This window comes from Arvicanthis niloticus, chromosome 7, assembly GCF_011762505.2.
Source record: "Arvicanthis niloticus isolate mArvNil1 chromosome 7, mArvNil1.pat.X, whole genome shotgun sequence".
Taxonomy (NCBI): Eukaryota; Metazoa; Chordata; class Mammalia; order Rodentia; family Muridae; genus Arvicanthis; species Arvicanthis niloticus.
Window position 1 is genome coordinate 39,067,631 of NC_047664.1, and position 23,524 is coordinate 39,091,154.

The window sequence follows — 23,524 nt, forward strand, 5'->3', positions numbered from 1 at the left end:
AGCATGGACTTGTATTACCTGTTAGCCTTCACATTCTTTCACAGAAGTAGGTAAAATGGATGACCAGTAACAGATGTGAGTGTGCTGAGACTTGCCTAAAATCATTATTGTTGGTATCCAGAGCCAGCTTGGCAAATCGGCTCCAAACTCAGGAATGTCACACATGGGTGACATTTGTTGCCTGCATACCACCTTAGAACCCACTCCTCACACTCGCCTGAGAACAGACGTCACAGCCTAGATAACAGGCATACTTTTCCCCTCTATCTTCGACCTTTTTTCCCTTGTCTTTCTCTCCTTCCTCTTTGTCCCTGTTCTTTCCTAATAAAAACTGCGCCACGTGGAACTGCTTTGGGCTGGTATGGCCTATCCCGGCACCGGCCACCATCCAACACAACTATACTGGTTTTCAGATTTAGGTAAGAAATACTGTAAAATGAGATGTCCTACCCAATTCCAGGCCCTGGTCTTGTGCGAGGCCTGTTCTTTCTAGCCATTCTTCCGAGGGACTGTAGGCATTTGTGTTCTCTCATGCCTTCCTCACCCCTCGCCCCTGCTCCTGACACACTGGGCAGCTAACCAGCTTTCCCCCCGGCTATAGCACACAAAATGTCTAGCCGGACGTTGTTTCCTGTCTAGTCCTCAAGCTTCCTCCAGGTAGGCCTCCCAGACATATACCTGAGCCCCCTGGATTCCGGATGATGGAATCCCTGAGAGGAAGAGTCCGGGGACCGACATGCCTACTCAGAGCCTGGCATTTATGGTGCGAACCCGGGCCTGGTTGCCTGTTGATCACCAGAAAATGGGGTCCTTGTGCGGTTCTCCGGTACGCCTCATTAACGACAGAGGAGACCGAGAAGGATATGGAATGACTGACAGCGATTACGGCTTAGTGGTAGGTGCAGCCGAAGGCCACAGTAAAACAGGTCAGAAGCCAAACAAAAAGTAAAAACAACCAGTAGGCAGCTCGCGAGGAGCCCCAGAAACGACTCCTCCCTCCGAGTTCTCGTGGGAGGAGCGCGGCCGGCGGTACTCTCGCGGGAAGTGGAAGCTCGGGCAAGCGAGCGGGGGCGTGGCCGGAAGAAGGTGTATTTCTAAGTGGTAATAGATGGTTTCCTCACCCAATAAAATTGCAACTTACCCTCCTAAACCGGTAGAGCACGGGTGTAAAGGTGGGAGAAGGCCAATAAAGACTGTGAAGGGCGGGCCGGTGCCGGACGAGCGGAAGTGGATCTTCGTGAGGCGGCGGAGTCTAGCTTGAGCGGGTCTCCTCGGCGGCTGCTGGAGTAGGTACGTCTTTGCTCGAGCGCATTGGCCCAGCCGTCGTCTGGCTGATAACACCAGCTCCAAGTAAGGCGAGGCTTCGCCGGGTGGAGGCGGCGGGTCAGGGCGGTGCGGGCGTGGAGCGTGGGCGGCCTCTTGGCCTGCGGTGGAGTTGGTGCCCGCCCGCCAGTCGCGGAACCGCGCCTCTCGGGGTTGGGCCCTCTGCCTACTCTGTCCGGGAGAGCGCGCGGTTGTCGGAACCTGGAGCGGCGCACTCATCGGAAGCAGGGAAATCTCTGTGTGGGGCTCCGCTCGCCAACCCGCGGCCTGCCCGGAGAACCTCTTTTGCAAAGTAAGAAGGGAAACTGAGGCTCAAGGAGGGGAGGGGGCGCCCAAGGTCACTCATCTGGCTGGCGGGCGAACTGGAGAGAACCTCAGCTAGGTTTTTGTTCCCTGCTGACGACGCAGCCTTTGTGTGTTGGCGTCGCCGCCCCGCCTTGTTGAGGCCTGCGAGCTTGCTGGGCCACCCAGGCCTCGTGGCAGCTCTTATCTAAGCTGCGAGAGTGCTGAGGACGCTTGCCGGCCTTGGAACTGAATGGGGTTTGGGCTTCCAGAGGCGCTTGCGGCCACACCTATGGTTAGTAAAGCGTGCGATTGAGACTTACAGCCCAGCCCCGTGCTCTCTCGGGTTCTTCCCTCAGGGCCACATCTCTACACAGGAATTAGGAAACTTAACCTGACCCTTAACCTTTAACACTGTTCGTAGTGGACGCCATTGTCCACATTTTGATTCGAGGGAGGCAGGAGTCCAGATCTGGGCGTTTCTGGTTTGTTTTTTTTTTTTTTTTTAACTTTACCCATGAGCATTTTAAGCTTCAGTTCTTCCGTCTGGCGTTCAGTTTAGGTTGCCCTAGTGATTGGGAGAGACGGGTCCACAGAAGCGAGGTAGTCTGAAGTCCAAAGACAGCTTGCAAGTTGACTCTTGTTCCTGACCAGATGACAATGTGAGACAATGGTGAGAGGGAATCTCTCCAACCCAGATCCTATACACACACACACCTGGTGCTTTTTCTTTTTAATGGATGGAGAAAACACTTGGGCACAGCTTTACGTGTGAGTTCCATACAAAATGAGTGGAAAGTTGTCTTGCTTATCTTTGTATCTTAAACCTGAGCCTCCAACTATAATTTTTTAAAAAGCTTCCTTTTTAAACAGTGTTAGCCACTTTTTGGGATGGGGGTTTTTCAAGACAGGGTTTCTCTATATAGTTTCGGCTGTTGTGGAACTCTGTAGACCCGGCTGGCCTCAAACTCAGAGATCCGCCTGCCTCTGGTTCCCAAGTGCTGGGATTAAAGACATAATTGACTACATTTTTCACAGTTATCAAATAATTTTTCTTTTCTATCAAGGGATCTTTTATAACAATTTTCTAAATACTTTGAAGAGTGTTTGTGATTCCAGCCTTCAGAGGTAAGAGGCAGGAGAATCAGGAATCTAAGATCATATTGGACTCTAAATGGAACGAGGCTAGCCTGGGCTACTTGACACTCCGTTTCAAGAACAGTTCTGGTTTTGTTTCCTTGGTTGTTGTCTCTCCCCCACCCCCCAAAGGAAAGTTGTTTTTGCTGGGACTGGAAATTGAACCCAGAGCCTCAAGCATGTTAGGCAGTTCTGCTACTACTGAGTTACATCTCTGATCCTCTTTATTTGTTATTACCAAAACTGATGTGTGTATAATGTGGGCGCCTGTGTGCCATGATATGTATTTGGTGGTGAGAAGACAACTTTGTGAAGCCAGCTCTTGACATTTTTATGAGATTACTTCAATTAATTTATCAGGTCTCTATATAGCAAATGCTTTACCTGCTATGGTAAACCAACTTCTCATTTTAAGACAGTCTCCCTAAGTTGCCTAGGCTACCCTTGAACTCTTGAAAGTCCTGGCAGGCCTTGAATTTGGCAGTCCTCTTGACTCAGCTTCTGGTATAGCAGAGATCATGGGTTTATAACATCAGAGTCTGTAAGAATCCTACTACCAAGTCTCTTTGTTTCCTGATAGAGACTATAATTTTACATGTATTGAAAGGATCCATTTCCCCCCTAGATCTGAAACTCTTCCATGTCTCTCAAGAAATAAAGTATAGCCAAACTGGTGGCCCGATGCTTGTGATCCTTTCTATTCAAGAGGCTGAGGCAAGGGGATCACAAGTAACTGGGCTGTGGAATGAGTTCTGGGCAAGTGAGTTAGCCTCACTCTGTCTGTGGGTGCTTCCAGAGACGAGTGTTGCCTTATCCGATTTCTTTGAGACCAGGTCTCTAGGCCTTAGTAGGCTTCCTGTCTCATATCCACCCACCGCCACACTCACACAGTACAGTTTACAGGTGAGTACTCTCCTGTGTCTAAGCATTCGACATGGATACTAGAATCTGAACTCAGATTCTTACATAATGGAGATAAATACAGCTCAGTGGTAGTTCACTTGTTTATTAGTGTGTGCCAAATCCTAGGTTCAAATCAAAATAATTTCCCTGCCGTTTCTCTCAGTTACCTGTTATCTCTTCAAAGCATCTAATGAGCCATATAATTTCAATGCAGTTTTCATTAAGAAAAACGCAACCTTTTTTTTTTGTTTGTTTTGCCAATTATAATTTTCCCTCAACCAATTATAGCATCTGTTACAAGCAAAATACTAAAAAGGTGGAAAGTAGATAAAGCCTTGTCACATTGAGGACTTCCTTTGCACTTAATGATGGTGGAGCTCTTGTTGAGGTCATAGTGCTGGAGGATTGTGTTGGAAGAAAGGAATCAAGAGTTCCTTAACTAAATTTACATGTTACAGTTTTCTTCTGGAATACCTCTAATTTTGGTCTTAGCATAACAATTAAAAGTATAGGTTCTTTGTCAGGCATGGTGGCACACACCTTTAATCACACCTTTAATCTGGAAGTAGATGTAGGTGGATCTCTTCGAGTTAGTTCCAGGTCAGCCAGGGGTACAAAACCCTTTCAAAAAACAAAACTGTTCATGGCACACACATTTAGATTATCGGAATTTAGGAATGTAGCTCAGTGATTGAGCAGGACAATAGGAAGAGCATACATATAGTCCTTAGATAGCACCTTGCACATAAAAGTAATATTCTGATGCCCCCAACCCTTTGTAGTTGGAGAGGATGCTCTTTCATATAACCTCTAACCTCTGCCTACACATTTCCTTTCTATTAGACTGATGTGATGGATGTCCCTTCCTGCCTAGATTCTCTTTGGTAGATTCTTAAAGACTGGTTCCTGTCATAGATAGTTCTGACTCTTGGCCTTAGTTATCTCTAAAGAAAAAAAAAAAAACAGATTTGGAATGTGGAATGTAATTGGTTTGGTCATCAGTAATGTGGAGTATGAAAAGACTTGGTGAAAGTAGTGGATTAGTGGGGTTTTAGGAGACTCCCTCTCAAATTGGTAAGAAGCATATAGGTCAGGGCATTTTGTAGTAGCCAATCTAAGGAGCCTAAAATGAGTCAAGTGGCTAATGGAACAGCCAAAATATGTGTGTCTATTTCTTAGCACTCAATAAACAGGTCTCCTCTTTTTCCTTTTGCATGCACAGTGTGTGTTTTGTGTGTTGCCTTTTACCCTTTTTTTGAAACTGAGTTTGACTAAATCTGAAGTGTTTTCTGAACTGAGCTGGCTGGGCATTGAGGTTTACAGGTATGCTGCCATGTCTGGCTTTTTTTATGTGGGTGCTATAGAAGTTTAACTCAAGTTCTCTTCCTTTCACAGCAAGTTCTCTAATCCATGAGGCTTTTTTCCAGCTCATTGCAAAGATATTTTTGTTATATTCTTCTGAAATAAGATGTGAGGGGGATGGAGAGATGGCTCAGAGGTTAAGAGTACTGACTGTTCTTTCAGAGGTCCTAAGTTCAATTCCCAGCAACCACATGGTGGCTCACAACCATCTGTAATGGGATCTGATGCCCTCTTCTGGTGTGTCTGAAGACAGCTACATTGGAGTCACATCTAAAATAAATCTTTTTAAAAAGATGTGCTTGCGAGATATTATATGCTGGGGAGGGGCACATTTCATAGATGTTCACTCGTGTAAGATACTTCCTAAAACCAGAAGCATAATGTACAGTGGAATCTAGCAATTATAGTGAATCTGGAACTATTCTATGGTCTGAATAGTCTGTTAGTCCCTCAGAGCCTTTGAAGGATGGTGAAGTCATAGGACGAGGAGACTGGCTTAGGAAGCTCTGTTCCCTTTCCTGTTTGCTAAGGAGCTGGTATATTCCAATTGAGCAACTAAAACTTCTCTTTACATTAAGATCCTACAGTTACCACAATACTTTGACTACATTTGAAACAGCCAGAAAAAGGCAGCCAGGAAGGGCTGCAGGAGCATAGTGTTAGAATACAGGAAACCTTCCATTCAATCCCAAAGACTAAAACAGAGCTTGAGCAGAAGATGGTATGATAGTTTGGGTTGTGAACTTTGGGATTGCGTAGTTCTGTATTTTTCCTCCTGTAGGGTAAGGATACAAATTATATAAAATGTTCAGCAAAGCATCAGGTAGCAGAAAAAAGATGGTAAATTGTGTGTATGGTGCATGTGTATATTTGTTTTTTCAACAGTACAAATTGCAACATTTATCAAGTTGGTATCTTTGTTTTTCAGAATTTGTACATACTGGACATCTAGTTGGCTCCAATTTGTAAACCACAGGATGAGTATTCAGTGGGCATGAGAGATTGAGAACATTCTGCCACACCGTAAATCTTGGTGTAGATAGATCACTTCTTTTCTGTGGATTGAAGCCAGAGAGCACAATGAGTACAGTAAGTTTAACTACCTTGTTCCCTTACAGCATATTAAAGAGGGCTATAAGCCACATGTTATAGTACTGGGTCTCTAATTCCAGACGTTGGAAAGTTGAACTACAAAGACTAGAAGTTGACAATAGTTTGGGTTGGACAGTGCTCTGTCTATAAAATAAATAAAAACAGCTGAGGATGTGTATCTGTTGCTTATGCACAAAGCCCTGATTACATTTCCCAGCAAAACTGAAAAAATCTGTGTTGTGATAATACACCTGTCTATAATCCAAGTAGATAGTAAATAAATCTATAATCCATTGATAAATTGAGGGAGGATCACAATTTTAAGTGTGAGGCCATATTTAAGTATTCACTGAGATTACTACGGCTAAGGGAGATGGCTCAGTGAAAAAGTTTCTCCTATGCAAGAATTGAGGACTTGAAATTGGGATCCCATCACCCACATAATAACTGGGTAGCAGACATCTTTGTGCTTACGGAAAGAGGAGGCTTGATTCCCAAGGGCATAATGGTCAACCAATCTAAGAGAAAACAATAAGGAGTAAGCACTGTCATTCTCTTTCCTTTCTTTTCTTTTCTTTTTCTTTTTTTTTTAAATTGAAGTCTTAAAAAAGTAGAGAGTAGCAAAGGAAGACTTCTAGCCTTCACAAATGTATTAACTACTATTTATAGGTCTATGAATTAGTTCAGTTGATAAAGGCCCTTTCCACCAAATCTGATGACAAAAGTTTGAGTCTTGGGACCCATGTGGTAAAAAGAGAAAACTGACTGACACCTTTAAGTTGTTCTCTAACCTCATGTTATGGAATGTGTAGATCACACACCCAAAATAAAAAATAAAATAAAATTTTAAAACTGGGGCTGGGCGGTGGTGATGCATGCCGTTAATCTAGGCACATGGATTTCTATGAGACAAAGCCAGCCTGGTCTGTATATAGAGTTCCAGGACAGCCAGGCTACATAGAGAAAACCCTGTGTCCAAAACCAAGACAAGCAAAAAATTGGATCTAGGGATCTGGCTCAGACTAAGAGTACTTGTTGCTTCTCCATGGGACCTGGGTTTGATTGCCAGAACTTACATGGAGATCTAATACCCTCTTCTGGCCTTCGAGTGGTACATAGATATATGCATGCAGGCAAAATACTTATATATGTAAAATAAAACTTAAAGATTTTTAAATAAAGAATGATTTTTCACTTTTATCATCCTTGGCTCAGTGTAAGGCAGGTACAGGTTGGAGTCATTTGGGTTCCAGAGTAAGTTATCCTAAATTTTTCCACTTGTAATTTTCTTTGGAGACATTTTTATGACTTCAAGTATTGACATAGATGTGCATGCAGACCCAGTCATGCTTACTCTAAATAAATTATTTGGCATCAATGTAACTTTACTAAGTTTATTAAATTTAATAAAGTGAAAGTAAGTTATATTAATGAAATAGATATGCTTTTTTATATAAAGAATTAATCATGGTCTGGAAATGTGGCTAATTAAGTTAAATGGGTTACTGACAACCTGAGTATAACCCCATGCCTTACATGGTAGGAGAGAATTGATTGCTGAAAGTTTTCCTCTGATGTTATGTGTGCATAGTAGCACAAGTACATGCATGCACGTGATAAAAAAAATTTTTTTAAGTGAATTAGCCAGGCATGGTTATAGAGGGAATTTCTTTTTTGTTTTTTTCGAGACAGGGTTTCTCTATGTAGCCCTGGCTGTCCTGGAACTCACTCTGTAGACCAGGCTGGCCTTGAACTCAGGAATCCGCCTGCCTTAGAGGGAATTTCTTACAAGTATCACCTGTCAATAAAAAAGCCAATGAGCTGAGGAAATAAGAGGTGGGACACTGATGGGAAGAGAGGGGATCCTGGGAGATAGTGATAGTATAAGAAAGATTCAAGAAAGCTGAGGGGGGACTGACATAAACCAGCAAGTACCTGAACTCGGTAGAATTGGGAGATACTGAGGAGATGTGAAGAAAAAAGCAGGCCAGGACTCAAAAGAGGTAACTAACCAAGTGATAGGTATAGAATAGTTTAAAGTTAGAAGCTAGTTAGAGAATGAGCCAAGGCTTTTGGCCTAATCATTTATTAATAATTAGTCTCGTTCCTCATCCTGGTAGTAGAGAAAGGAAAAAGAGTAGATTTTATTATTTTACACATGATGATGTCTCTTTTATTTAATCCCAGCACTCAGAAGGCAAAGGCAGTCAGATCTAGGTCTAGTCCCTTGCAGTACAGATCAAGTTTCAGGGAAGCCAGGGCTACACAAAGAAACTCTCAAGAGAAACTTCTCAAGATAAAAGAAAATTGAGGTTGGCAGAATCTATTGTATACTATAAGAGATATAACATCATTGGTGCTTTTTAATTTTGAGCAATAATGTGTTTAATTTTGAGACAAAGCCCTGGCTGTCCTGGGATTTGATATGTTCAGGCTTAACCTGAACAGAGATCTAAGTGCTAGCATGCCTAGCTAGTACTCAAAAGATCCACGCGACTACATCTGGAGGGCTAAAGAAAATTTAAAAAAAAAAAAAAAAATCAAACATACTAAACCAGTATAATCTAAGGATATATATACTAGCTTGATAATTATATGTGAAATAATTATATCTGCAATTATAATGATCGGAAAATACTATAAATCTTGTTTCCTGAAACACTTTTAAATCTGGAATTCATGCAGCAACTTCTTTCTCCTTTGATGACCTTAGAGAAATCCTCAAAGAAAGCGGCGTGGTGGAACCGTGAATTCTAGACAAACCCAGAAGCGAACTCGGGAAACAACTTCAACCCCTGAGATTTCCTTGGAAGCAGAACCCATAGAACTTGTGGAAACTGGTAAGAGAGCCAGAAATATTGTGCAAGTTGACATAGTGCTGGTATAGTGGATGTGCATGTGAATAGGACCCAGTTTATGCCTGTTAATGCCAACTTGAGGCCTTAGGGAAAGTCACACCTTTTTTCTTTCCATTTTATGTATATGGTTTCTGTGTATGTCTGTGCTCCGCATGTGTGCCTGGTGCTTACAGAGGTCAGAAGAAGACATTATATTCCCTGGAACTGTAGTTACAGATGGCTGTGAGCTGCCCTGTGGGTGCTGGGAACTGAACTTGAGTCTTTTATAAGAGCAGTGAGTATTTGTAACCCCTGAACTATTTCTCTAGCCCCAGGCCACACTTTCCTGAGCCTATCATCTTCTGTTTTAGGGAATGATGATAGTATTTAGGGCAAGTTGAATTGGTGCCATAAAGCCCTTGAGACCATGTATCCCTACAAATGTTAGCTATTAGAAGCTCTTATACTATGCATGTGTAATCTTAAGACCGACTTAGCATTCACAGCTTATAGAAACAATGAGTAAAACTGCGTCCTTTGGTATTGTGGTATCTTAGTGGATTTTGCAGCAGCCACTTGAACTCATGAACTTCACTGTGTTTAGCTTGGTGGAATACTTGAGTTTCCTCTTTGGTTTTCATTAAGACAAAACTTCTAAAGACAAACTTGTCAGTAGTATCATTGTTAGAGCTAGGTTTAGGCAGAGGCTAGATTGGATTTTCTCCTGCCTTCTCAGGAAGTGTCAGGTGCTTGGATTAAACCCCTTTTCTCTGTTGTTTTTATAACTCATGCCCAAGAACTGTTGAAGCAGTTAGCTATAGACATAGCTTAGTAATATAGAGCATGTGTTTCATGCAAGGCCTTTGTTCAGTCCTTAGCCCTGCAAAGAAAAAAAATGATTAAGGGGTTATATCAGGGAATCGGTACTTGATCTCAGCTATCTTAGAGTTTTAAAAAAGCTACTTAATGTAAGATCGATTTCTTGGACTTACCAGGGTAGTGTTCATTTTCTGTGTGGACTTAGTTTCACTTCTTAAAGTAAATTCCTCATAACCTTCATTCACTCTTTACTTACAGATTAGGACTCTGGACCTCTATGCTCATAGGAGGTTCCTTTCTCTTACTGTGATACTGAACAAAAACATGGACTCAGTCTCAGGGCTTGCAGCTGCTTCCAGTGTGGCACTTGTCACGTTGTTGGCAGTTCTGTCACCTTTACAAGATGGTATTCACAAGCTTCCTGTTTGGTACCTTTGGAAGAGGCAGTTGTATCTGCAGAAAAAATGACTCATAGCTGGGTGGTAGTGGTGCACACTTTGAATCCCAGCACTTAGGAGTCAGGGGCAGGTGGATCTCTTGAGTTCGGGTACTGCCAGGAAGACTACACAGAGAAACCCTGTCTTGAAAAAAACAAAAGACCCAGCCGGGCAGTGGTGGCGCACGCCTTTAATCCTAGCGCTTGGGAGGCAGAGGCAGGCAGATTTCTGAGTTTGAGGCCAGCCTGGTCTACAGAGTGAGTATCAGGACAGCTAGGACTACACAGAGAAACCCTGTGTCGAAAAAGAAAAAAAGGAAAAAGAAAAACAAAAGGCCCATAAGTTTATGGATCCGTAAATTATGATCAAGTAGCAATTATTCTTTTTTATGAAAAGTGAGTGGTGATTGGTATAAATTGCATTAGATATCTGTATGTGTATATATAGTTATGGAACCTGGGAAAGAGGCAGGCAGACAGGCTTTTAATTATGTAGCCCTCAGTAGTCTGGACCTTGCTGTGTAGACTAAGTTGGCCTTGAACTCTAAAACAGATCTGCCTGTTTCCATCTATTGGGTGCTGGCATTACAGGTGTGTGCTATCAAACCTAGCTCTGGGAAATTCGATATAAGCAGATAAAACAAGTTAGAATATGTTAGACCTATACTGTTGATAAAATTCCAAACTTCATATTCTTTAATAGCAATCAGAAAGAAAAATACTTGTAAATGTTTTTTGCATGCCCTCCCTAATTAATGATATTGGTGTCTGGACATGACTGTTTATCTGGGGCGAAGCCCCTTGGTTGGTTGGTTGTCCTCACATGTACACCTCTAGGACTTATACAATTCATACAGCCCACCTAGCAAAATGTTTTGAGTGGCACTTTTTAATGCTCATTTTTGAAAGAGGGTTAGTCTTCGTTTTTTGTATCAGGGTTTTTATACTTTGGTATAGGTCTATACCATGTTTGTAATACTAACCAAGCCTAAGGAGTACAGCCTTATTATTCTCTTGATATTTGTTGAATTGCTTTATTTTGAAGTTGGAGATGAAATCGTGGACCTCACCTGTGAATCTTTAGAGCCTGTGGTTGTGGACCTGACTCACAATGACTCTGTTGTGGTAAGCATTTGAGTAAAAGTTGGCTGGTTTGGGTAAGAGTTCTAGACCCATATCTGCATCTGATTCCTGGGTCACTGGTCAGGGTTGGAAAGATTGTGAAAGGGACTGTAAAGATGGCTCAGAGGTTAAAGAAAGAACACTGACTGTACTCTTCCAGAGTCCTAAGTTCAATTCCCAGCAACCACATGGTGGCTCACAACCATCTGTGGTGGGATCCAATGCTCTCTTCTAGTGTGTCTGAATACAGCTACAGTATATTCATACACGTAAAATAAATTTTTTTTAAAAGATAAGACAGAAAGCCAGACATGGTGACCCATGTCTTTAATCTTAGCACTTGATAGGCAGAGTCAGACAGTTCTGAGTTCTGAGACCACCCTGGTCTAGAGGTCCAGGATAACCAGGGCTATACAGAGAAACCCTGTCTCAAAAAAACTAGTAAAAATAAATTTTAAAAAGTTAAGCTGATTTCTGAGTTCGAGGCCAGCCTGGTCTACCGAGTGAGTTCCAGGACAGCCAGGGCTACATAGAGAAACCCTGTCTCAAACAAAACAAAACAAAACAAAACAAAAAGTTAAAGGGGTGAGTAACCAGGTATTGTGGTACATGCCTGTGATCCGAACTCCTGAGAGGCAGAGTTCCTAGGTTATGTAGTTGAACTTTGTCTCGAGGGAAAAAGAAAAGAACATTTATGGTATAAGGCTACCAGGGAAATAGATGGTGTGGTTTTAGTTAGAAATCACTAGGTTGTCCTAATATCATTCCTGGTATCCTCATAAAGTCTATGGTGAATTCAGAGGACATTGGCTCCCATGTAATTGATTAATGGCTTCCTTGGATATAGACTAGAACTATGGAAGATAAACAAGAACAGGTTAATTTAAGTGGCCGCCTTTACAAAACTATACATAGACTTACTGTTACTCCTTGTCAATTCCTTGGAGTTCCTTACACTCCAGTTGCTGACTAATGCTGGAATGTGGAACCAAATCTTTTCTTCTTCTCCTTTTCTTCCCTGTCTCAAAGTAATAGAAATAGAGTTTATTGAGGAAAAACATTCTCAAGGATGGGAGTAGGCTGGTGAACAGTGAAAGTGCTCAGAAAGCCCCAAATCTCTCTTCTTGAATACTCAAGTATCTGACCAGGTCCTGACAAGGGAGCTGGGGTTCTACTTCTTAAAAAAAAAAAAAAAAAAAAAAAAAAAAACATCGATCTTATGCTGGGTGGCAAATCGGCCATTTTCCTTTTGTGCCTTTGTCTGGGCTGCTTTTGATATATACAGGTTTCTTCCTTGGGTTTCCTACCTTTCCATCCATGTTCATGGTTTAGGCTCCATATTCTGGCACTGCCCCACTCCAGATTAATCTATTCAAACTTTGTAAAGACTGCTATGAGTAGAGGAGTCCCTGAATGAATAGGAATAGTTGGGAGTGAGAGAACTTTCTAGACAGTGAATGAATGGGCAAGGAGTATAGGTCAAAGCCCAATGGTGATGGTATGAAGACAAGAGGCTTGGGTTCTTATTTCAGATTTACTCTTGGATTTGTTACAGAAACTACCTCAGCCATAAAAGAATTGCTTGGATTTCACAGTTCTTTTTTCCAATCACTCTCTATTTGTTGTTGATTATAATGAATTATCAAAGGCCATTAAACTGATAAAATTGCTAATATTATCTGAAGATATAGATAACAGTATTTGTTAGGTATTTGAACTGCCTTCAGGTTTACCTACTGAAACAGTAAGAAGTTGGTATTTAGGTGAACTTGCTGATAACACAAAAACTATTAGAACAGACAAGTTGAGTATACTGATTTGTATCTGTGGGATAGGAATTCTTGAACACAATTTGGGGGAAGTTTTCAACATATCCTAAACCCTGAAAGCAGATTCCTGTGTGTTTTGTTTCAACTCTCTGTTTGGTTTTTTGAGACAGGGTTTCTTTGTGTAGCCTTGGCTGTCCTGGAACTAACTCTGTAGACCAGGCTGACCTCGAACTCAGAAATCCGCCTGCCTCTGCCTCCCAAGTGCTGGGATTAAAGGCATGCGCCACCACTGCCTAGCTTGTTCCAACTCTTAAAGGAGTCCAAAGCCCCAAAGAGTTAAAAGAAATGAAAAAATATAAGCATTGAGAGTCTCTTACCACAGGTACTGGGAATTGAATTTGGGGAGCCATACAAGCAGTAAAAGTGCTTTTTCACTGAGCTTAATTTAGAAAACTTTCTCATGTATAGCAGTGTAGTGAGTATACAAAAAAAAAAAAAAAAATGTGCCTCCTGTCCAAACACTGCACATGTCAGGAAATTACCTGTAACACTGACAAAAGATTCAGAAGAGTTGACCTTGATAGTAGCATCTTAGTATAATGACCAATTCACTTCAGATTGCATATACATAATAATATTCCCCCTCAGCCTGAAAAGATGGCTCAGCAGTTAAGAGCACTGACTATTCTTGCAGAGGTCCTGAGTTCAATTTCCAGCCACCATGTGGTCACAGCCATCTATAAAGAGATCTGGTGCCCTCTTCTGGCATGCAGGTGTACATGCAGATAGAACACTGATACACAGAAAATAAATATTAAAAAATATATTCCCCCTTCATTCTGAGATAATACCCAGGTTCCATTCCTTTACACATTAGATTAGCTCACCCCTTCCAATAATACTGGGTGTCTCTGTGGCCTTTATTACACCTAGTCAGAGAGGGATGGCCACAGCTCTCGCCTGTCTGCAAGGAGACCTCCTTAGAGTAGGTATTTAACAGGAATAGAGCACAGAATGCAGCACAGAAAGCTTACCTGGCTTGCCACTCACTATAAATTAGTATAGCTTTCCATTTGAACATGAAAAGGGAAAAATTAATCAACAGATCTTTTTATCGTTTTGAGGAAGAGTCTGAATTTCCCATGTGCTGAGGCTAAGGTTTAAACTACCACACCCCACCTGACTTGGCTTCTCAGCCAGATCAGTGGTCCAAGCTTGTGTTATATCTGTTCATGTCTGTTTTCTTCCAGTAGACATCCCTGATAACCTGCTAACTCTTTGCCTTGCTTCATTCAGTCTCCCATGCCTAGCAAGCATTGTGCTATTCTAGGAGGTAGGGGAATTTTACAGGATTGGACACTGGAGATATACTGGTGGCTGCCTAACCATAGCTTTCTGGTCCTAGAGATAATAGAACATATATTCCTGATTGATGGCTCAGAGTCCAGATCTTGCTCTGAATTGAGCACAGCCTAGCAGTGAACTGTTTCTGACTCATACACACTATTGAGAATAAGTTTGCACCCCTTAGCTCCTAGGGAACTGAATGTAGTGCTCCTTGCACTTCTCTAATCAATGATCTGCCCTGGGCAACAGTGGCTCTGTTAGCCAAAATCTGAGCATACTTTTATGGTCCTTAGCAATTCTGACTTTGGGTAGAATTCTGTTGTGCCAACCTATAGTTTTCTATGGAATTTTACCCTAGTGATGAGACGGTCTCCATATTTCTAGTTACCATCTTTAGTCTTCAGGGGCAGAGAATGAGAATACTTAACAGTAATTTCCACTTTTTTTTTTTTTTTTTTTTGTTTTGTTTTGTTTTGTTTTGTTTTAAGACAGTATCTCATGTCGCCTAGGTTTAAACTCCTTATATAGCTGGCCTTTTAATTCCTGGACCTTTTGTCTTTACATCCAAGTGCTGGGATTTCTGGCCCTTACTACTCTTACCTTATTCTTCATTTTTGTTTGTGAGTGGCCATATTCAGTTTAGCCAAAGATCGATGCTTAAAGGAGTCAAGCTTAAAGGAGTTTTAACGTGTGTGTTTGTCTGTGTCTGGAGGGGTGGGGTGTGAGTTAGTATTAAAAAGCCTAGAAGAGGCTCTTGGTTTGATTCTGATAGAACTTAGGACTTAATAGTATCATCCTACCAGAGGAGCTTCTGTATGTGCTGCTCTAGACTGAAGAGCAGGCAGTGGAGTCCACCCTGTACTAGGGCCTTTGAAGTAGACAGTGATGTGGGCTACATCCTTCAAATAATAGTGAGCCCAGTTATTCAAATAATGTGGAAGGTGGGAATTGACCATGGGGCTTAGAGACAGGGTTTCTCTGTGTAGCCCTGGCTGTCTTGGAACTTGCTATATAGACTGGCCTTGAACTCAGATCCACTTGTCTCTGCCTCCTAAGTGCTAGTATTAAAGGCTTGTACCACCACAGCTGTCTAGAGCCAAAATTTTTGCTGCAAAGAAATTCAGATGAAGAGTATGATAGTGTGACACAGGGTTGGACACTAGGGGACTCATGGTTTTTGCTTTTCAAAAGTGCTGCATCCTGTGTGTTAAAAAGGAAAAACTTACAGCCATTCCTCCCATAACTTGAATGTTTCCCTTATCTAGAATGTGGCAGTGATCTGAGGTGAATTGGTAGAAATTGACAGTGTAAAACTGAGTGTGGTGGTACACACCTCAAATCTTTGAAGATAAAGGCAGAGATGGATCAGAAACCAAGATCTTTGGCTACATTAATGTATATTCTGAGCCACCAAAAAAATGTTTTAGTTCTTGTTTAAAAAAAAAAAAAAAAGACTGATTCACAATAATACCTAATTGATCTTTTATAATGTTAAATAGCACAAATCCTTCTCCGAAGGTTCCATCTGTTGGCTGTGGGCAGCAATGAGCTTTGCGGATTGTTTTCTAACTCAGCCTACCTTTGTGGGCTAGGCCTCTGTTTTTGTAAACAGGATATAATGCTACAGACAGTAACCCAACCTCTTTGGTCATGCACAGATCCAAATGTGTTATTTAGGCTCCCAGATATAGGTGGGATAAGACTCAGCATATTGACTCATAGGATGCATACTCAGCACATATGACTCATTGACCTGGAGATGACCATAGGTGGTCTATAGACATACACATCATTTCCCTTCCCTGGGGGTAAGGGAGGACTGGGAGCACAACAGAATTCTGAGAGGGTCATACCTCTCTCTCTCTCTCTCTGTGTGTGTGTGTGTGTGTGTGTGTGTGTTAGATACAAGATTTATTTTATCAGATAAAATGTCAGGATGTTTAACACTCTTTTTTTTCTTTCCCTCCCACCCCCCACCCTCTTCAGATTGTTGAAGGTAAGCTGGTTTCATTTCTTTCCTTCCCCCCCCCCCCATTTAGTGAGAATTGTTATGAATAAATAAATGCCACTGCACTGCAGGCTTTGTCATACTGTCCTTCCATGGTCTTTAGGCAGGAAGATGCCTTTGATCAGACTTGTTGGTTTTATTGAAAATATCTGCTGTGGTATCAGGGGCTGAGCTTTCTTCTGAGAAGGCAAATGATTAGCCTCTGCACCTAGACAGGACCTACTGAGGGTACAGCTACTATGGTGGCAGTTTGTCTGTGGAGATCTCAAGGGGGAGGAATGGTCTTCAGAGACACTAGGGTAAATGGGTTAGGTGAAGATGGCTGAAAATGTGACCTTTTCCTTAGAAAGGAGAAGGCCAAGGAGAAATGGGAGGAGGTTGCGCCAAGACCATGCTGACAGCTGTGTGGTGAGCAGTGATGATGAGGAACTGTCTAGGGACAAAGATGTGTACGTGACTACCCATACTCCTCGAAGCACCAAGGATGATGGCGCTACTGGACTCAGGTAAAGTGCTCTGCTGCTGTTGTATTGGGTGGAGGCTGGGGTATATAGATACTGCATTTGCTATTGGGTATGTGAGCACTTGCTCTAGAACAAGTATCTTCAAAACAGCTAGGCATATTTGGAATATAGGGCTGGGCTCAGCTGTCTGCTCAGGATAGACCAGTTGACAGACAGTAGGAGCCAGCCATATCAACAATGACCAGGATGTGTCTGTCACTAATGGGGTGGGTACAAGCAGGTTGTTTTACAGGTGCCACTAGCAAGGATGCTGGAAGCAAAAGAGATGGGCAAGCCTACTTGTCCACATCTTTTCTTTTAGACCTGTTCTCTCTCATTCCCTTTTTCAATGGCTGTTAGAACCCAATCCTTCCTTCGAGTAATTAGTTTCTCTTCAAGTTTTTTAGATACCTGTCCTAACTTAGCAAAAATGAGAGATTTGGTAGAAGATACAGACTGCTTATGTAAAGTTGCTTTACAGGGTGTAATGGAGTATTTGAGTTTACTTAGAAACTGATGTAAAGCACTGTGATTTTAGGACCTCGGGTACTGTCAGCTGTCCGATCTGCATGGATGGATATTCTGAGGTAAATAACCTAATTGTCTCTCCTGTTGGTATTAACCTATACTCCAAAAAAACTTGGAGGAAGTGTGTATGTCAAAGTCAATTGTGCCAGTTGGCAATGGACCCTGTACATTTTATCTTTAGCCCCAGCCCTAACTAAAAGCTGCTGATTTTTCTGAGGTCCCCCATAACCACTTTATACTGCTGCACCTGGGAAAGTCCTGTCTGCCATCTGTTAATACAGACAGCATTTGAACCTCTGAGACTGTTGTATATGCTTCTGCTTTTTCTGATATAACCTAGCCCCTTCTTTGTTTCACTGGTCTCCTTGGTGATGGGTGGGTTAGGGTCCTTGTAAAAAAAAAAGGATATTTTAAGACCGTTCTCTTAATGTTTTCTAGATTGTGCAGAATGGGCGTCTCATTGTTTCTACAGAATGTGGCCACGTCTTCTGTAGCCAGTGCCTCCGTGATTCCCTTAAGAATGCTAACACTTGCCCAACTTGTAGGAAAAAGATCAACCATAAACGATACCACCCCATTTACATATGAAATGTTCACAACTGCTCAGGATAGACCAATGGACAGACAGCCGGGCTGGCTTTTCTGCATGGTATCTGCCTCCAGTTTCCTGAGCTCAAAAAGACTTTCAAAAATCAATGTCTGATGTAAAACTGGTCTTTTGTTTTCCAACCCCTTAGATCCTTTTGTTATCTCCAGAGTGATGCTTTGGAGCACGATCCAGGGATTCTCCCAGATCAGATCAGCATCTCTGCCCCTCTGGGTGTTCTGAGCCCAGAGTAGGAAAAAAGGAGTCAGGCATATTGGAGTTGAGCATCATGGCCCCAGCCTCTATGGAGCTTACATTGGCCAAGTAGTTTCCCTGTTGGGAAAGTTTGTCCCAGCTCTTGTGGCTGCAGAACCTTCCCAAGGCACCTGCCAGTTAGCTATTCTGCCTGCCAAACAGTGACCTGGCTAGACAGTCCAAATAGCCCAAGGATACCAGTACATAAACTGCCCATGAAAAGCCTAGCTGGTGGACTTTCAGTTTTCCTTCCCATGAGAGCAGAGGTGACCTATAATTCTGCCTGAAACTTATTATTGATGTGCAGTGTTTTCTGCAAATCAAGAGATTCTGCAGGGCAATCCTGTTTCCTAAGAATGAGAAAGTGCAATAAAGTCCATTCTTCACCTGCTCTTCAGCATCTGGAAGATGTAGCACTGATAGTATCCTCAGCCCAGTGTTGCCTATGGGAGCAGTGCCCATCCCACCCCATCTCTGTTCACCAACTGTTCTCAGGAACCCTACGAATGCTCCAAAGTTCTTTGCCTGGCACAGAACATTCAAGGCTAATAGGACAAGCAAGTGTTTGAGTGTCCTCTCTTTTCTGCTAAGATGTGTCCTGTGTTGTCTAGATAGATATCAGGAGGTGGTAGCAGTAACAATGGCCTTATCAGCTATTCACTTACATGCTTTTGCCCAAGTCACTGTTGCCCTACTTAACCTACTACTGCCCTGGCTTTCCCACACCCCTCAAATAGATGGATATTTCCAAAGCTGCTCTTCTAGCCAGTTGAGCTTTGATCCTCTGGACTTTTGACTGCTCAATAGGTTTTGGTCGGCAAAGCACGGTGCCTCTTTCTCCCAGTGGGACCACATAACAATCTCTGCTCCACTCTATATGTGTGGGAGCCTCTGGTGCTCTCAAAGACAGTGAGGTAGTAAATTGCCCCTGGGGACACCAGGCACAGAATGGCTTGTAGAGGGTAGGCCTTGAATGCCAGCATGCCTCCACCTCCAGATTACTTCCTCAGAGGGCTTCAAGCCAAACCAATAGCCTTTTTGTGTGAAACATCTTTGAGGTGGAAAAGGGACCACTGGAGCTTTGCTAGCAATAACTGACTTTCAGTTTACTGTTCTGAAGGAGCAGGGACTCAGCACAGAACTCACTTTAAATGGAGCTGAAGGAGTGTCCCTCCTCTATGTGAAAAGAAAATAGTTTTATTCTTCATTCTGACTTTTTAACTGTTTGACTTCAGTTAGTTTGAATGAGAGTAATAAGTTTTTTTACATGGACTCAGAGGGTAAGAGCATTAACTCTCATCATTGTGATGTGTGGTATGTGCCCTCCCATTGGATGTCACAGCCATTGAGTTCCCCATGGGCCTCATGGACTTGGTCTTGTTAGTTCTCTAAGATAGCCAGACTTCAAGGAGACAAGGCAACCATGCAGCCAGTTCACTGGTGACACCCACTTAAAATTTTGTTTTCTCCTTAAAGACGGTTTATGAAGTTGATCATAAAAGTTCTATTACTTCATCCTAAATTAAATTGGGAAAAAGATGTGTTTAGTTCTTCTAATCAGAAACTGCTTTAATAGGAAAAGGTTGGTATAGAAGAGATTTTCTTTCCTTTTTCCTTAATGTATATAGTTTTACTCTTTTCTTTGTTACATTTAAACTATGCTCATGGGTATCAGTCTGTTTTGGACTAGTATTAAAGATGGAAATAAAACAATTTGAACCAAGTATCTTTTAGTTATTTGGAATCCTTTACTAAAGTGTGTGCTGTGCATTCAGTGTGATTTGTACCTGGTCTGGGCAGGAGAATACCAGCTCATCCAAAGGGTAATATAGAACCACATCTCAGGCATGGCAATGTTGAAAAGTAGTTTATTTCAGGGCCATGGTGGTGTATACTCTTAATCCTAGCAAAGGGAAGTGTACCTCTGAGTTTGAGGCCCCTTGGTCTACAGAGTGAGTTCCAGCCAAAGCTATACAGATAAACTCTGCCTTGACATAATAACAACAACAAAAACTAGAAAAGTTTACTCTGAGAAGTGTTGCTGGCTGGAAATGAAAGTTCCAGGGATGTTGTGAACAAACATTACCAAGGTTGCTGTTGGGATACTTTGTGCTACAGTCAGGAAAGTCAACTCCAAAGCGTGTGGACGTGCTAGTCCATAGTCACTGCCATAGAAAAACCCTGTCAGAGAAGCTAAGCAGGTGTAAGTATCCATGTGTCTACAAAGAGCTGCTGCATTGTGCTGACTACTGTTTTCTCATTACTCTGTTCACACTTGGCTGTGGATGACAACACAGCCATATTGCATCTCCAAGTGTGTTTACCAGAGTCTACTGATCCAATGGAAAATCAGAAGATGAAGACCAGGAGACACTCTCGACACAGTGCCTTCCTAATGCTGCAACCCTTCAACACAGTTCCTTATGTTGTCACCCCAACCATGAAAGTATTTTGTTACTGTTTTGAATCATAATGTAGGGCTGGTGAGATGGCTCAGTGGTTAAGAGCACTGACTGCTCTTCCAGAGGTCATGAGTTCAAATCCCAGCAACCACATGGTGGCTCACAACCATCTGTAATGAGATCTGATGCCCTCTTATGGGGTGTCTGAAGACAGTGACAGTGTACTTATATAATAAATAAATAGTTTTAAAAAAAAAAGAATCATAATGTAAATATCTGTTTCTGATGGTCTTAGGTGACTCCTGTTGAATACCCCTGCTTTCGCAGGAAGTGTAACCTATCCAGAGGATTTGAACTGAGGAAATTGCTGCCCAGAAGGCAGTGTTTTTCAGAAAAAGAATACTGGAAAGAGTTGAGGCACAGCCCTCCCAAGCCCACTCCTGTGGCAAGATGTTGAGGGAACTTTTAGACTTCAAGTACCTTATATTAGAAACTCCAGTAGCAGCCCCCAACACACACAGGCCCACAAATAATACCATTCTTTAGGCTAAGGTCCAAGTGAGGCTTAAAAGACTCTTCAAGGGAGAGGGGAAGAGCCTAATGGGAGGCAGGCCTCAAATTAGCTTGGTATAGAAAAGGAAGAATTCTTAAAGCACACCACAGAAAGATGTCTATAGCTTAGTTTTGTTAATTGACTTTGATACATCCATTTTAATCCACATATAGGTACATGCCTACAACTAAATTGCTCATCCTTTTTAACTCTCAAGACTTTGTTTTCCTTTACAATATCTGTACCTATAATTGAAGTGCAGATAGTGGACACCTATATGCTTCAGCATTTTTTATTTTTTAGGGTCACTGAAAAGATAGCAGTTAAGGTTAACACTGACTGCTTTTCAGAAGGACCTAGGTTTGAATCCCATCACCCTCGTGGTTCAAATTATGTGAAACTCCAGTCCCAGAGGACCCATTACCCTCTTCTGATCTCATAAGGCACTGTGTGCACATGCTACACAATAACATACATGCAGGCAAAATAACAATGCACAAAAGTTTTTACATTTCTTAATTTTATTTCATGTGCATCAGTATTTTGCCTCCCTGTGTGTATGTGTACTTTGTGCATGCCTGGTGTTCATGGAGGTCAGAAGAGGGTGTCAGATTCCTTAAGACTTGAGTTATAGATGGTTGTGGACCACCATTTACATGCTAGGAATTGAACCTAGGTTCTTTGTAAGAGCAACAAGTGTTCTTAATTGTGCTCGTAGCCATCTTTTGCTATTTAGTGGGTTCTTTTGTCCACCCATCACCTTTATTCGTTGAACCTCTCAACTCCCTAACACTGCATAAGAGGGGAAAAAAAGAATAGAGGAAAGGGAAGATTCCCAAATAAAATTGCGTCAGAAAGAGCTACACTATCCTTAGGCTACTTCCTGCCAATTAGGAGCATGATTGGGGGAAGTTGGATCTTCATCAACTGGATATCTAATTTATTATTGTTTCTTTGTGCATGGCTACTTGACAATGAAACCAACAACCCACCCCACCTCTGGAAGCTCTAGCAATTATACACCCCCAGAATTTCGAACATCACACAATCGGCAGACACTATCTGTAGCTGGCAAAATCATACCCCTGCTAGAGCATGAGGCAAATATAATCAACTGCTGTGGACAGTCTGAAGCAGCTCTGTATCTCACACCTGGGATTAAAATGAAAATACACACCATTCCTGTTTTTAAAGAAACTGTAACTCCAAAATTGTCACTACAAGTACTAGAGTTTAGTTTCCAGCACCCACAAAGGGTGGCTCACAATCATCTTTTCCTCCACCTGGTAAGGTGATCTGATACCCTCCTGGACTCTGGGCTCCTACACATGTGCAAATACACACAAAATATTTTAAACTTATGTTTACATATGACTGTGTATGTGTGCCATGAGCATGTTGGGTGTGCACAGCTAGAAGAGGGCATAAGATCCTCTGGAATTGTAGTTAATATAGGAAATTGTAAGCCACACAATACATGTGCTACAACTCCAACTTGGGTCCTTTGACCCATTTCTCCAATACATCCCTCTTATTTAACGAAGTATTTGGTTGATGGGCAAAATTTCTCAGTGGGTGGAGGTATTTGCCTCTAAGACTACCAACTAACCCAAGTTGTTCTTGGGTCGAAAAGAGTGAGGAAAAAAAAGCAGTGGCAAATACCTTTAATCTCAGCACTCAGGAGGCAGAGGCAGGCAGATCTCTGTAAGCTAAAGGCCAGCTTGGTCTACAGAGTTCCACAACAGCCAGTCCTGTGCAGAGAAACCCTATCTCAATAAGCAACCTCCCCCCCCCCCCAAAAAAAAAAAAAAAAAAAAAAACAGCCAGTGGGTATTGTGTATATGGAAGCAAAAGGACAACCTTAAGTTTAATCCTGAGGAACATTATATACACTAATAGGGTATCCCACTGGCCTACAGCTCACCAATTAGGCTAACCTGGCCAATAAGCTACTAGCCCAGTGGTTTGCAACTTTTCCCAATGCTGTGACCCTTTAGTATAGTTCCTTATGTTATGAGTTCCAACCATAACTTTAATTTTGCCATTGTAGAATTGTAAATGTTTTCCAATGGTCTTAAGCAACCCCTAGGTTGAGAATGGCTGCCTGAAATTATCCTACTACAGAGAAATCCTGTCTCAAAAGACAAAACAAAGATTTAAAACTGATACCAAAAGATACTACTAATTGAATGAAAAGAAGACTGGGAGATGGCACAGAACTTAGGAGCACAGCCTGCTCTGCTAGAGCACCTGGGTTCAA

General features: G+C 42.1%; 2 protein-coding genes across 2 annotated transcripts in view; one reads left to right on the top strand and one right to left on the bottom strand.

Annotated features, from left to right (window-relative positions):
- The window catches only part of Zfyve28 (zinc finger FYVE-type containing 28), a 128,950-nt gene extending 127,686 nt beyond the window's left edge, over positions 1-1,264 (bottom strand). The window contains exon 1 of the mRNA XM_076938312.1: positions 1,142-1,264. The gene's annotated coding sequence lies outside the window, so the exon portion shown is untranslated. The remainder of the gene's footprint in view (positions 1-1,141) is intronic.
- Positions 1,025-20,035, top strand: Rnf4 (ring finger protein 4). Its single transcript, XM_034508661.2, has 8 exons — positions 1,025-1,290; positions 5,936-6,096; positions 8,813-8,939; positions 11,237-11,316; positions 16,416-16,425; positions 16,784-16,943; positions 17,479-17,527; positions 17,907-20,035. The coding sequence occupies exons 2-8, from the start codon at positions 6,088-6,090 to the stop codon at positions 18,054-18,056; spliced, it is 585 nt and encodes a 194-aa protein (XP_034364552.1). The 5' UTR covers positions 1,025-1,290; positions 5,936-6,087; the 3' UTR covers positions 18,057-20,035.
- Positions 20,036-23,524: the final 3,489 nt, after the last annotated feature.